The 16,312-nt window shown below is 35.6% G+C and overlaps 1 protein-coding gene across 8 annotated transcripts in view; it reads right to left on the bottom strand.

The window, feature by feature from the left end:
* The window catches only part of gulp1a (GULP PTB domain containing engulfment adaptor 1a), a 62,427-nt gene that overhangs the window by 10,596 nt on the left and 35,519 nt on the right, over positions 1–16,312 (bottom strand). For 7 of the 8 annotated variants that reach the window (XM_048194460.1, XM_048194454.1, XM_048194461.1 and 4 more), the window contains exon 2: positions 8,734–8,813. In XM_048194460.1, the coding sequence (XP_048050417.1) occupies positions 8,734–8,761 (28 nt within the window). In that variant the 5' untranslated portion in view covers positions 8,762–8,813. The remainder of the gene's footprint in view (positions 1–8,733; positions 8,814–16,312) is intronic. The other variant, XM_048194457.1, reaches the window with a different exon arrangement.

The following is a 16,312-nucleotide window of genomic DNA, read 5'->3' as shown; positions in this document are numbered from 1 at the left end:
ATAATTACTTCTCTTTTAATGTCCTTACGTAACTGTTAAATAAAGCAATTTCAAAGACTGTTGAGGATGAACAGCCATACGCCTGTGTGCAAGAAGGATTTCAGCTAATGCTGCAGTGTAGCTCAAACTGGCTTGTCAGAGGGCGAATTACTGAAATTGGCCTTAAAGGAGTGCAGACAGGGGGTCAGATGTGATGGACAGGAGACACCGACATGCCTGTGCTTGTGTGACAGCTTAGAGGAAACTGCAAGGCCTAACCGTGACAAACAAGCCACAGGAGTCGCAACATTCAGAGCGCCAGCCGATTTACTCGGCATCACAAACAGAGATAGCCACACCATTGTGTGACCAAAATCACTCCCTATTCCCTATATGGGGTGTCGGCCATTTGGCAATGCATCATTCTTCACACTCTTTTTTTCAAATCTTTCTTTAAACTTTGCTTTAACGTATTACAAATGTGAAGCTTCTGAGAGAATGTTATGCAACAGTATTCTGGACATTCGCCATACAACCATTTAGAAGGAAACAACGACCAATTAATCTCCCATTTAGCCAAGTATAACTCTGGCAGATCGAAATAAAGAGACCCCTGAGGACTCAAAACCTCTTCTGGTATTTCAAGAAAGCAGTGATCGATTTTAATTAGCAGTTAATTGTAAATACACAGAAAAAGAAATGGCCTGTGGACTGAAAAACTACTCTTAGATAAGCGGTCATTACAAAAGTTAGCCACACTTTTTGAGGCATTCAGTGCAATTAGGGTTTAAATTGCTGAGTTATAGATATATAACATGTCATGTACATGAACCTTCAAGTTAATTATCAAGGTTCACAGTTGTATATTGTAACTTCTGGATGGATCCGTTCAGAGTCAATAAACTTTGGAGTTTTCAGAACGCTTTTAACCTGATGAACTTTGTTTGTTAATCACTAACTCGGCTCCGGACGACTGTGACTTTTGGCAGGTTTGTGGACCTGTGAGGGTAAACAGAAAAACTGCAACTTCCTCACTTCGGTGACTTCAAAAGGATCACCCCCCCCAGAGACTGACCAGATCCACATTCCAACACCCCACACACACAGGGACACACAAAAACACACACACAGACACATACAGAAACACACAATCATACATTTTTAACTGTATATGTGAACTACCACTATGCTGGAATATATACATGATATATTTTAGAGCCTATGCATGTTTCCTAGTGTTTAAATGAGTGTATTTGTGCTAGTGTGCATTTTAATAGGGGAATTCTGTCTGTAAACCATAACTTCTTGTCTATGCCTTTCTGATCTGTCGAGTTTGATCTCTCCGTAAAGCTCCGGACACAAGCTATTCACTGAGATAGGTCACACAGCTGACAAATGCATTCTTCTATGTGTTTGATGATACTGTGAAGAACGCACTCCATTTCGAAATCTGATCTGATAATCATAAATCATGCAGATTAAGTCGTGAGGGTAAACAAAGGGAAAGCTTTCCCGCCAACTTTGCACCCATGTTATTGGCTACCCCACCTCAAGGAGGTGTGTCGGCTTATCTGTCATAAAAGCAAAGACGCACAATTTCTGGTGTTCTCTCCCGATTGTCTCACGAGCATCTCGTGCACGTTTTTCCCGGACATCTCCGGTGACCACGCCCTGCCATCGCGCTCAGCTTCGGGACCGCCATCTTCCAGCGAAACTCTCTCAAGTCCTCAGTTCAAACCTTCCCGCGGAACGGAAGAAGCCAACGAACTGCACCAGCGCTAAACTGAAATTCGACACGCCCAACCAATGCAAGTATACTGCCGTTTCTCAATCTTAGATGATGAAACTGATTTCCGCGCTGGCCTCAAGGACTGTTTTGTAAGTTTGCTACTTGCCTTCTCTCTTTCCTTCTCTACTTCCACTCTTGTACATATGTGTGTATATTCTTGTATATATATTTAGACGTATAACCTCAGTATTCGTAGTTTGCATATATTAAACACTTAATTCATGCTCGACTGTTCTGTTCGTTCTTTCAACTGAAGACCAAGTCACTTTAACGTTTTTCGATCGCTTTATGCTAATAGCAAGTTATTTTCATGGCCAGAGAATAACTCCGTTTATAATATTCGGTGAGGGACTTAGTTTGCTGGACAAACGAACAGTTTCTCTAAATAATTATTAAACCAGAACTAATCATATATGTAATTGATTATAATTCGTTGTAATTGATTCACAATATATGTTTAATTCCCCGTTGGGTCGATATATGAATCATAATTTATTCATAACCTTATGAATGATTATATTCATATTTCATCCATAAATTGATTAATAACTGTACGAACCGCTACATTCGTTACAATATTTTGATCTTATTCTTATCCTCATAAATCCATTACTTATTGAAAATCTGCCAGTTTTTCTTCTTCCATGGATTGTCAGGGTATAGTGTGTTTGCCCGCTGAGATTCCTCATAGAGTGTGATTCATAGGTCAAATGAAGAGCGCACACCTCAAAATGTCACAGTGCTTCTGCGTAGATCTGTGTGTAAGAACGGTATGCGTTTCATAAGGATCACAGTGATGCTGAAACTGATGGCATTGCTTCTTCTTAATATTTTTTTTGAAGGAAAACCAATATAAATGGAGAATGGTGACAAACAAAAAGAAAAATATGTCAGAAGGTCATTACAGAAAGCAGTGAAATGTGACAAAAGTAATTGTGTCTATGGTCCCATCAAATTGAGCATCTCGACTATCAACTAATAGCAGGCTGAGTGAGTGTTTTGCATTTAATGAATAGTACCGAATTGGAAGAGTGGCCAAATATCGATAACGTTTCCCACACTAACATCAAATGATCAATGAGTGAATATCAAGTCTGTCAAATCGGAACATTTTGGCATATTCTTAACAGGATTCCTCTGCAAGGGCTTCAGAAGAGCGTAAGAGCCTTGCTAGTCTCCGCATCTAATTTTACAGCTCACTGCTTAGATTCATGCAGCTCTGAATGGCAATAAGACGACGTTATAGCAAAAATAAGCTAAGAATGATCTATTACAATACTAATGCTTCTTTAAGCCACGCTAACAAACAGTAACGAAATGCCCTGGGTGCTAAGCCTTTGTGTTGCATTTCAATTGAAATAGATTAAGTGTTGAATATGCATTTTAATACATGTTCTGGACCGCAAGTTCTTGTAAGAACCCAAGCAATATTTCATTAAATAAAGATTATGTTTTATCCATATTCTCAAGGTATTTCTGTCATCTCCAGCTACATGCTATGAAAGCCTGGAGGTATTAGCAATGCGATGATGACATGATCAGAAATTTCTTCAAGTGGTTTGCATGGAAGTAAATAAAATGAAAGAATGAGACAGAGACAGAGACAGAAAAGGATAGCACAATGGCACAACTGTTGTAATATAAGTAATTAGGCAGTACTGTGCATAATTTAGCTAAGGTTATTTACAGGATACTGTGAAGTATTCTGGAAAACCCTAGATTGTCACTAATTAACCAGCCGCACTCACCAAATGCAATCATTTCTGAGCTTAAAAGCATGAAAAGAAAAAAAAAAGGCACAAATCACATCAGAGATTATGCCAAATCATAACTCAAAGTCGCACGACTGAGAAGTCTTTTGTGCTATTTGGGCTATTCAAGCTGATCATGTGTGGGTTCAAACTTGAATTTATTATGCTCTAAATAACAGACACTGTTGCTATTTAATGTTCTGTGTCTGGTAATTGGATGCATAAGTCTGGAAAGAATCTGGGTCCAATTATTTCTTTGTCATCACACAAACAGTGTTTCTGCCTTCGAGCTTTGTGAATTTCCAACCATCTAATTCAGAAACAAAGTCTATACCTGTTGAGTATGTGAACAGTAATTGAACCTTTAACTTTACATTTCATTATTCTATATTTAAGCAGATAACCCTTGAGAATCAAAAGATTATTTGGGAACACTTTATGATAAGTATACAGTAATAAAGTACTTAAAATCATTTCCAAACTTAGTTTATAGTTAATTCATAGTTTATATATTGTAGTCTCTATATTGTTTAACAGGCTATATACAAATTATGAGTGCTTCATTCATTGTCATTATAATTGTATTTTTGTTTAATTAGCTCATAAAAATAGTTCATGTTTTTTATGCTTTGTTAACTTATTGAACATATAAATGATGTACAGTCGTATAAAATGGGAAAATTGGACATTAATCTTTATTGGACATTAATAGCATTTGTAAGTGTTCCTTAAATGTTTACAAATAGATGAAGCGCACACACACACACACTTTGGTTTTCCATGTTTTAAACTGACCGGTATCCAAAACATACACTAAACCTACCCCTTGGGGATTGGGACTTAATCCAAAGCTAATGGAGCCCTAGAAGGAAGGTTAAGTTAACCCTGCATCTGAAACTAACATTAAATCTACCCCTTATAAGTGAACAAAATTTAAATGTGTCATATCTATGAAGGGCCTGAATCATTTTTGGTTTGAGTGTACAAGGGATTGGACCTTAAGTTAGCCCTAGGATGAGTAACCCTATTATATGGAACCTTACATTTGGAGCTGGGCTTTAACCTAGATTTGGGATTAAGAGGCAATTTAACAATAGTTCAGGCTGAAGAAACTTTGGAATTAGTCGAATTGAGTGAGTGAGAAGAGGGAATTAAAACAACAAGAAAACCAAACTTTCTTTGCAAAAAATAAAAGGAGGAGCGTAAAACTGGCAAAAGTAGTGGATCAGCCCCATCAAAAACACGTGCCGGCCAGTGCATTCCTGCTCCCTTCCAGATCCAAACTGGATAGCCAGGAGAGGCTCTCTGGGGGAAGGCGTTGTCTTTTTCACAATCTTAACTGTATGTTACGCTTAATGTATCTGTAAACAGGAAAACAAGGAACACTTAATACTAATGCAATTAATGTCTAAAAAGGCTGGTTTAAAGCACTTTATTATATTTTCAGATTTTCTGTGACCAACTAATTATGGTAAAAATAAATAAATAATAACAATTAAAAAAAAAAAAACACATTATCTTACATATGAGCTAATTAAACAACAATAATTTTGTTAATTACAGTGACAATGAATGAAGAACTCACTATCTGCATATAGCCAATTAATATATTAACAATGGAGAGACTTAAATATATAAATTATGAATAGAAACTAATAGTTTTCAAATTTGTTGTAAGTACTTTATTACTGTATACCTATTATAAAGTCAATTATTTTGACAGCTTGACATAGCCAATATATTTTTGTTATTTAAACTTATGGTTTATTCCATCCGTCCATCCATCCATCCATCCATCCATCCATCCATCCATCCATCCATCCATCCACCAACCAACCATCCAACACAAATTAAGATATTTTTTAATAAAATCCGATGGCTCAGTGAGGCCTGCATTGACAGCAAGTTAATGTACACTTGAAAGTGTAAAAGTCACATGATTTCAGTAAACGAGGCTTCATTACATCATAAGTGTTTCGAAATTTCAGTGGTTCACGTGACTTTTGCAATTTGATACACGCTTCGACCCACTGATTCGAAACAAAAGATTTGTAAAGCTTTGAAGCTTCATGAAGCAGTGTTTTGAAATCACCCATCACTAGATAATGACTTTATTCAACAATAAATAAAGTTTTTAGTTATTTAGTTTTTTTTGGTGCACAAAAAATATTCTCGTAGGTCATTAAGGTTGAACCACTGTAGTCACATGAACTGTTGTAAATATGTCTTTAGTACCTTTCTGGGCATCTGAAAGTGTTAATTATCTTGCTGTCAATGCAGGCCTCACTGAACCATCGGATTTTATCAAAAATATCTTAATATGTGTTCTGATGATAAAAAAGGTCTTACGGGTGTGGAACGACATGAGGGTGAGTAATTAATGACAGAATTTTCATTTTTTGGGGAAAAAACCATTTAAGTATCCATAAGGCATAAACATCTTTATAAACTTTTTTCCTAGAAGCTTGTATTAAGCAAAGTTTTATGAGACAAATTATCATCCATTACCTCTGAAAAATATTAATAATCATTTATGACCAAAAAGAAACAATAAAGAAAGACATATTTACACTATCTTACTGAACAATGACGAATCACCCACCTCATTAAAATGCAGGGCGGCATTAGTCAGACTTCATTAGACAGAAACCTCTCTGTGAATCTTCTGTAACGTCACATCAGCACTCACACCAGACACTACTGGTAATGAATGCATGGCCATAAAATGATTACTGTCTCTCTCTGGTAAATGTCGCTATTGTTCATAAGTGGCTTGTATAGACCTTTTTGTGTGAGTTGGAGAATTTAATGCTGTCTTTCAGACAGATGGGCTATTGGTGTTCTCCACGGTCCAACAGCACTGTCCTGTGCACCAGAAAGGAGGCAATTGTGACAGCAGGAACATCCGTGCAAGGCAGTGGAGGGAAATGTGTTGTGGCCGCAAGAGCTTTTTTCAGTGCCAAAATAATTACTTTGTTATGCCTAACCTCTTTATGAAATCAGATTACAACTTTTTCTGGATAAATGAGCACATTATAACTGAATGTAGTACACTAGAGATGCAACAATATGCATGATGAAATACAATGATGAACTGGTTTGTTTGCATATTGAAATGGGGGAAAAAAGACGATAAGAATGATTCACAAATTCAACACCCTTGGTGATCAGCGATAGAGTCCTATATGATATTCTTAACAGTGGAGTAAACAGTTCATGAAAACATTAAAGGTGCCGTAGAAAGTGTTTTCAAAAGATGTAATATAAGTCTAAGGTGTCCCCTGAATGTGTCTGTGAAGTTTCAGCTCAAAATACCCCATAGATTTGTTTTTATTAATTTTTTCAACTGCCTATTTTGGGGCATCATTAAATATGCGCCGATTCAGGCTGCGGCCCCTTTAAATTCTCACGCTTCCCGCCCCCGAGCTCACGACTACCTTAAACAGCATAAACAAAGTTCACACAGCTAATGTAACCCTCAAAATGGATCTTTACAAAGTGTTCGTCATGCAACATGTCTAATCACGTAAGTATGGTATTTATTTGGATGTTTACATTTGATTCTGAATGAGTTTGATAGTGCTCTGTGGCTAAAGCTAACATTACACACTGTTGGAGAGATTTATAAAGAATGAAGTTGTGTTTGTGCATTATACAGACTGCAAGTGTTTAAAAAATGAAAATAACGACTTTTCTCCGTGAATACAGTAAGAAACGATGGTAACTTTAACCACATTTAACAGTACATTAGCAACATGCTAACGAAACATTTAGAAAGACAATTTACAAATATCACTAAAAATATCATTTTATCATGGATCATGTCAGTTATTATCACTCCATCTGCCATTTTTCACTGTTGTCCTTGCTTGTTTACCTAGTCTGATGATTCAGCTGTGCACAGATCCAGACGTTAATACTGGCTGCCCTTGTCTAATGCCTTGAACATGAGCTGGCATATGCAAATATTGGGGGCGTACATATTAATGATCCCGACTGTTACGTAACAGTCTGTGTTATGTTGAGATTCGCCTGTTCTTTGGAGGTCTTTTAAACAAATGAGATTTATATAAGAAGGAGGAAACAATGGTGTTTCAGACTCACTGTATGTCATTTCCATGTTCTGAACTCTTGTTATTCAACTATGCCAAGGTAAATTAAATTTTTAATTCTAGGGCACCTTTAAACAAGCCAGCCTCACATCATTAGTCTCAATGTTATGTACTTGAAAATTACTGCACTAATAAAAAAATATACCGCTATTGGTAATGGAAGAGTATTGGAACTTGTACTTGAAAAATGGTATTGTGCATCCCTATAATATAATCTCTCATTCATACAAAAACCAGATGTGTTAGTCACCTGAAAACATATCTCTAAACATCATTTTCCATCATCCTGAGGGATTTAGCACTGGACAGCACTTGCGATTATAGTCCATATCTTCAAAGCGAGCCAGACAGAGCAACAGGAGCTCCTAACACAGAAATATTACCAGTGCAATCCCTGCCATCTGGGATCGAAGACTGGCCAGTTGGGTTTATCGCATCAAAGATCCATTAATTCATTTTGGAAAGAAGGGTGGGACAGGTGGTTGTAAATACATGGAGAAAAAAGAAGAAGAAAAAAAAAAAAAACAGACCTCTGGAGTCAGACAGGTTGTCTGCTCCAAGCCACTGAAAAATGACAGAAAGGGAGGAGAGACTAGGGAAGAACAAAGAGAGGTAGAGAAAGAAAGAGTAAGAGAGAGAGGTACAGACAGACAGACAGCAGTATGGAAAAGGAGTCTGAATAGTAGTTTTATGTTAGGACTGCCAATTTTAACACATTAATATAATGTGAATAATTATAAAAAACAATCATTCTCTTATCTGTACTCAAATCTGTACTCCATTCCTCAATAAGGCATTTTCCAACCATCAGAGCAATTCAAGCAGAAAACGAAATAATATTAACAATATTTTGACTTTTAAAGCATATTTTGTCTGTCCAATAATTTCATATACAAACAACACAGTCTTTGAACTATTCTTTTTTAGCAAATACTGATATATGCAAATAATACTTGCGATTAATTAAGCAGAATACAGTGTCATTAATTTGATTCATTTTTTTATCTTTATTTTTTAATCATTTGACAGCCCTAAGTATTCTGTTGGATGGACAGACAGAGGAAAGAGAGGGAAGCAAAATGAAAACTGGCACAACACATACCTTTTTTTCTGTTAAATGCCCGGTTCATGCTTGAAAACGCTCCGTCTCGGCTGCGATTTCCTGGAATGTGCCACCTCTACCTGGCGGGATGAGAACATATATGGAAATTTACTCCATGGAGTCTGAGAAGCAGAACTACATGCTTCAAAAACAAAATTCTTTGAATTTGCCTTAAGGTTAAACCTCCTAGGGTGTGGTATTGCACAAAATGTTATTGAGTTAAGCTACTGGGTTCACAAGAAATAACACCTTAAAAAAAAAAAAAAAAAAAAAAAAAAAGTGTTCACAAAATTATTTTGGGGAGATAAACAAGAAGTACTACAGCAGGTAGGGGAAATAACAGTCAAAGCTATAAATATTATGGGTAAATATGCCATTCATAGTTCAAATATTTGAACATGTATTTGTAGAGGATGGTAGATGCAGCATGGTTTCAAAAGTTAGATGGTGAAATTAAAGGTCCAGAAAGAGATTTCAAAAAAATAAGCTGAAAACACCTGAAATTGATTAAGATCCCAATGAAAATAAAATAGAATTATTTGTCTATGTATTTGAGGCCATCTATATCCTAATGTACTCTTAAAGGTGCAGTAAGTGATTTCTGAGAAACGCTGTTGAAAAAGGATCGGATCGAGCACCAAAACACTTGTAGCCAATCAGCAGTAAGGGGTGTATACACTGATTAGAGGGGAGGTGCCTATGTTGCATAACATGTTTGTGAATTTGGGGGCGGAGCTATCAAGATAGGGGTGTGATCCTTTTCTGTAGGGGTATGTTTGTTTTGGCGATTTCAAATATCAACAGTATTTCTCAGAAATCGCTCACTGCTCCTTTAACCCCTTAACTGTCACGTTTGCCATTACATATTTAAAACAGTAATATTCTATACTAAACCTAAACTAATCTAATCTATATATCATTTGAAAGCTTAGAATCTCTAGTTTACATATTTGGTGACTGATTTTCAAAATAAATTACAGAGGAGCAGTAATTTATCAATTTGCAACAAGCATATTTTCATACTCATAAGGCATGTTCAGACCTTTATTTTGAAATAGCGATGAACATGAAAAATCATTAAAGATTGGTTGAAACATGTTTGTTTTCATGCCAAGAGTTCAAAAGATAACATCCATTCAATTTTTTGAGAAAAAAAAGGTCTGAAAATGTTTTTAATAGAAAAAAAAATACATTTATGATTGTGGCATATTTTTATGTTTATTAGAGGCTGAATTCATATCAAATTCTGCCAAACTTCCCATACTACTTCTATATAGGATGTCTACTTCATAAATTGTATGAAAATAATGGAAATATATGGTTCAGATCACTCAAACCATATATGGAAATGGAGGCGCCTTTATATGGTCAGTAATGGAGCTTGGTTGTCATCTAGTGAAAAAGTGTGGTACTGCGCCCAAACAAAATCTAACTGAAAGCTCATTTTTTGAGATATCAACCTGAAATTTGGAACACAACTTGTTCAGATTTTTGGCTTTGATTTCCTTGCAGCTTTAGAGTAAAACTTGTTTTGTAAAATATATATTTTATATAAAATATAAAATACTATATTTTTACATTTTACATTTTCGTAAACTTAAACTTCTATAACTTTTTTTCTGTTTCACTCACATAAGTTATTTCACATCTACAATAATCTGCCAAATTTCATCTTTAAAACAAGACCAGCCTTATGTCTATACTCCAAAGTATTACAACCATTTAAGTTTGGATAGTGCATTTTCTTGTCTAAAAAAAAAGTGGGGGTGACAGTTAAAGGGTTAAATGTTAACAAAATTCAGTTTTAGCACATATATAAATTTACATATGAATTTTTATCAAATGAAATATCCTCTAGAATATGAATTTCACTTCCCCTGATGCAACCATGTGAAACTGAAGCCTATATTGGCTACTGAGAAAATGAGGAGGGCTGCATGATATATTGAAATAAAATCGATATCGCAATAAGACTTAGTGAGATTGTCAAAACTCGCAGGCTCTGATTTAATTAAATAAATATATGCGCTACCCGAGTAAGGTACAGTATTTACACAGCTGATATCATGAGCTGCATAAGTGTAAATGAACACACAGTGCCGCGCATATTTTTATTTGTCAACAACCCGTAAAATAAAAGCTTGATGAGTTACTGTTTGAAAATGAAGACATTAACACGTAAATATTAGTATTGTAATTTTACAGTAAAATAAAATTTTATTACCCCACTTTTTATTTTACAGTACAACATGTTATTAGGCCTACAATATATTTTTTATTTTATTTTTTATTTTTTTTATTTTTATTTTTAAATCATTTTTATTTTATAGTCATTGAATAAGTCAAAATCAAGGGGAATGTAGCCTATGAAAACTGAAGTGGAATGATATTTAAAAAAAAAAAAATTATCAACACTAGAAAAAATTTGGATTAGGGTTTACTTAAACAATTTACATTCAGAAATTGCTAGTAAACAAATAATTACAGTGAAATGCCAAAACATTGAGTGTGAATGTGAAATATTGTAGTAGAAAAACTAGTACTCCAATAATGTTTTATTTACAACAAAAATAAAGTAATACAGTAAAGCTTTTCCCAAATTGTTTAGCCCTAAAATATTTTGCCATTAAAAAGTCTTCAAAGTAAAAAGTAATTTTAATTTTATTATTATTATTTATTTTCTTTGCATATGCACTCCACAACAAAAATCACCCCACTCAAGAGTGATTAATTCTTTCCAAATATAGCCATTAAAGTCATCTGATGAAAATTCCTGTATTTTTTTTTATATACCGCAATATGTCTGCACAGAAAAACAAAATATCACACTGTCATTTTTTCCCCCAATATTGTGCAGTCCTACCCTATGTACCACTCAAAACATCCTGTTTCAATAGGAAAAACAATGTAAATGACAGAAAATGGTGCTCATTCCAGTGAGTCTTTAAGCTTTTAAAGGTCCCGTTCTTCGTGATCCCATGTTTCAAACTTTAGTTAGTGTGTAATGTTGTTGTTAGAGTATAAATAAAATCTGTACAATTTTAAAGCTCAAAGTTCAATGCCAAGCGAGATATTTTATTTAACAGAAGTCGCCTACATCGAACGGCCAGTTTGGACTACATCCCTCTACTTCATTCTTTATTGACGTCACTAAAACAGTTTTTTGACTAACCTCCGCCCACAGGAATACACAAGAGTTGCGTTTGTAGAGTGTGTTTGTCGCCATGTCGTCGAAACGCTGTTATTTTCATCCCGCAGTCCAATCACCGGGTCTGATTCCGGCTCAAATTGATAGGGTAAAATTAAAGACATGTTTACAATAACACTGAGCGCGTGCATCTCCACGTTATGGTAAGAGGCGTGACCTTTCCGGGCAAGGAGCGCTAAGCTGCTGTCGAATCACAACACAGGAACCGCTGGCACAATCAGAACTCGTTATGTATTTCTGAAGGAGGGACTTCATAGAACAAGGAAGTCATCAGCCCGTTTTTATGACAGTGGAAACAGCGGTATACAGATAAGTAAATTATGTGAAAAATACTGTGTTTTTTTACACGCGAAACATGAACACATGTTATATTGCACACTATAAACACAATCAAAGCTTCAAAAAACCACGAAAAACGGGACCTTTAAAACACTACAGCAAAAAAAAAAAAAGATGTCCTAAAGAAATTCTTTTCACCGCATACTAGTTCCTAAGCTTCTCCTTCTCATGCATTGTTAAACATCAGGAGATAAGCTAAACCAACGACTTATATAGGCTATGAGACTAACTATTCAAATGTTAAGCCCAGTGGGCAGACATATTACAATAGCACTGACGGATGAATGAATGGTGAAAGAAGAGATTGCAAGACCTCCCCAGGGAGTCCATGTGCGCATTACTGATTTCCCTGATGCAGGGACGACAAATCCTTTTCATAGAGGCTCTCCAGAGAAATGTATCTTTAACTTTATAATGACTTCAAAGGAAGCTCATCACACCCACTTGTCTGTCTGTGATTTAGCAGTCATCTTAACTTGAACATGACACAGAGCATCTTTTTTCCTGGGTATGTTTATCATTGCATGACTTCACTGAATTTATTGTGTAATCATGCTAATAGTGTTCATATCAAAATGCAAAAAGACAATAATAGAAAACTGTAGACATTTTATATTCTGGTTATGAATAACTGAGTAGTCTTAAGATTAATTGTCAACTGTCCATGGTGAATATGAAGTCCACTTATTTTTTTTTTTCTAGTAAACTGTTCTCTCCTATCAAACATCATGGTCAAATAGTAATGAATGTGTGAAAAACAGAAAAGCACCCTGTTATGTGCTGTCCTAAGAGGAAATGCTGTTTCGATATGAGCAAGAATTCTTTAAACAATTCCTTTCACACAGCATCTTGCAAAATAAGCAGTGTAAGAAGTGATGCCTATGATTTTTATAGTGTTTTCATGTGAAGGGTGTGGTGCGTCACTGGAGGGAAGCAGTAAATTATAGTATTTTAGGATGACATCTTGGCACAGAAGAAAGTGATATAAAGTTTCATGACAGAACAGTGCATGTTTTTTTTTTTTGTTTGTTTTTTTAAATCTTAAACATATCATTCAACCCAATTTGTACAATTTACATGATGATGACAATATGTGAGAAGTTTAATGGTTTGATCCAATAAGGCTCTTTATGACTATTTTAATTTGCATAATTGTGCAAATAAATGCCTTTGTCTGTCTGTAAAATTAGAGTCAGAAAATATGAAATTATGTTACACATATACAGGCACATTTAGGCTCCCAAGTGAACAATAAAAACAGACTGACAGACTGCCAAGTTTAAATGCAAAGGGGCTGAACTGGAAGGCAGGCACTTGTATTTTTATTCACAGGCAATTGAGCTGTCATAAAGAGCCATGGAGAGTCAAACGTACAAGGACAGCGGTCATCACTGACTGAGCAGGTGAAATCACGAGTTTGTTGCGTCACCCCTGCCAGCTGCCTAAAGAGACCAAGAACTGGAACAACTCTGAAAGAATTCATAAATCATTAGGAGTTCTGTCACGGTTCAGAAAACTTGTGAAAAAGGGTTGACATATATAAACTGAGCCATATTTTTGGTCAACATAGCACAAATTACCTAACCTATGAACACATTTGCTCCACAACTTCACAGGTAAACCGCCCATACCATTTCATTACAACATTCCATAAAAAGCGAGAAAAAATTGTGGCTGTAATGCCCACTCTTTCCCAGTTATTCTGCTATGCAATATTATCTCAGATGGGTGGACTTCACAGCCAGGTGTTTGCCCAGGTGTGACCGGGCAAACACCTGGCTGTGAAGTCCACCCATCTGACTGACAGCAGCTGTGTTTGTTCTCCGTTTATCACTTCCTGGCTGGTCACTCTGTCCCACAGGAGAGACCCTGAGACCTTCCTTTATGCTGAGCTGCAAAGTTTGCTGATAATATTTAGTATCTTCAAAGTGAACTCCAGCTTAGGCATGTCTGAGAACCCAAAGCCATTTATAATTGTTTGGTGAAGAAGCTACAGTCCCCCAGATATGAGGTCTGAGGTGGCTTTGGTCCTTTTTGTTGGATTAAAAATGAAAATATAGTTGCAAACAGCAATTATTGGGATCCAAGTGCAACTGAGCCTTCGCCGGGAGTTTGATTGACAAGCGATCTAACCAATCAGAACCTCGGTGGAGTTAAACTTGAAAAATGGTGTGTACTGATGTCTTTCTGCGTTTGAAACAACATTCATTCTCATGTTCATTCATGTTTATTTGATGCTATAAATGGACTAGTAGGAAGAGATGATCGGTTTACGAGCCTCTTGATCTGAGGCGCTACAGCAATCTGTTATGACCTATGGTCACGACACATTAAAGAGCCACAAAATGGTTTTTATTGATTGAATTTCTTTAAAAACTACACAGTTTGAAAGCTGGGACTTTGTTTAATATCATAAGTAACCTGCTTTGTCTTTTCTGTCGACGTGTTGTCAGTGTCCTCTTTGCTCTGCAATGTATTTTTCACTGTGTGTGGCGTGAGCGCCACAGCTTGTCAGACAAAGCAACAGTAACTAAGGGGGGCGGGTCTTTGCGAAGGGTCAATTAGTCTTTTACCTTAAAAGCTCACAAAATGATTAATATTCTAAAACTATAACAGCTGTTTTTTTTACCAACACATTCCATTTAGTAATTTTTCCGTTTTAGTGAAATAGGCCGTTTTGACGAAGGAACTCTACACTACAACATTCTGTAGTGTATTGAACATAGATCAGGCAAACAAGTTAAAAGGGTTAGTTCACCCAAAAATGAAAATTTTGTAAGTAATTACTCACCCTCATGTCAATCTAAACCCATAAGACCTTCGTTCATCTTTGGAACACCAAATAAGATATTTTTGATGAAATCCAATAGCTCTCAGACTCCTCCATATTAGCAATTTAACCACCACTTTCAAGGCCCAGAAATTTACTAAAGACATATAATAGTCCAATTATGTAATAGTTAAAATAGTCCACATGACTGCAGTGGTTCAACCTTAATTTTATGAAGTGACAAGAATACTGTTTGTGTGCAAAAACAAAACAAAACAAAACAAAACATTTATTCAACAATTTCTTCTCTTCTGTGTCATTCTCATACGCTGTTTACATTCAGCACTTCCGGGTTCTACATCAGAATGCCGACTCATTATTGGCCGGCTTCTACATCAGCATCATACGCATACATTGTGCTGCTCACGTGAACAGCGTTGGCCAATACTGAGCCAGCGTTCTGACGTAGTACCTGGAAGCGCTGAACATAACAACGTAGGAAAATTACACAGCATTTTTTATTTATTTTTTTTTCAAAAAATTAAAGTCTTAAACAAATGTGGTTATAGGGGATAGTCAAAATTTCAAAAACTTTTTGCTTTAAAGTACCACAATTTATGCACCCTTTACTCTCATTTAAAGCAGAAGCTACAACAGCATAATTTCTGGAAGAAATTTGGTTTTAAAAGAGAACCTTTTAAAAACCTGAAAGGACTATTAGAAAAATGGTGTTTCTATTCAATATTCTATTCAAATTCTATTCAACTATAAATAAATAATTTTCAAATAATTAAATAAGATTCTATTTATTTCTTATAAACAACAATATTTTAGGAAATGTTTCAAATAATATTCCTTAACAATGAACTGAAAGTAAAGTCAGAACTAAGGAGGACAACAAACATTCACAAATCATACTGATGTTTGGAAATTAAAAAAACAAAAAACAAAAATAACAAAGAAAAGTGACCTACTTCCTCACTAGGATTTCTTTTATGATCATGTTCGAAGATTCAAAAGCTCAAAGCATGCAGCAGCTCAGGATGAACAGAAGAATGTAAACATCCACAGCCACAAAAAAAAAAAAAAAAAAAAAAAAAAAAAAAGAAAGGTTAAGGCTGTTCAAAGCTGATGAGCATTCCACTGATATGACCCATATCTGAGTCAACATTGCCAGCATTTACAACAAAACTACGCTTCACCACCTCAACTGCATTGAGAAAAACAAAATGAAATAAAACGATCTTTTGTTTTCAACAGAA

Source organism: Megalobrama amblycephala, linkage group LG6 (assembly GCF_018812025.1).
Source record: "Megalobrama amblycephala isolate DHTTF-2021 linkage group LG6, ASM1881202v1, whole genome shotgun sequence".
NCBI classification, from domain to species: domain Eukaryota; kingdom Metazoa; phylum Chordata; class Actinopteri; order Cypriniformes; family Xenocyprididae; genus Megalobrama; species Megalobrama amblycephala.
The sequence above is the reverse complement of the archived record's forward strand: the minus strand, read 5'-3'. Positions and strand labels throughout refer to the sequence as shown.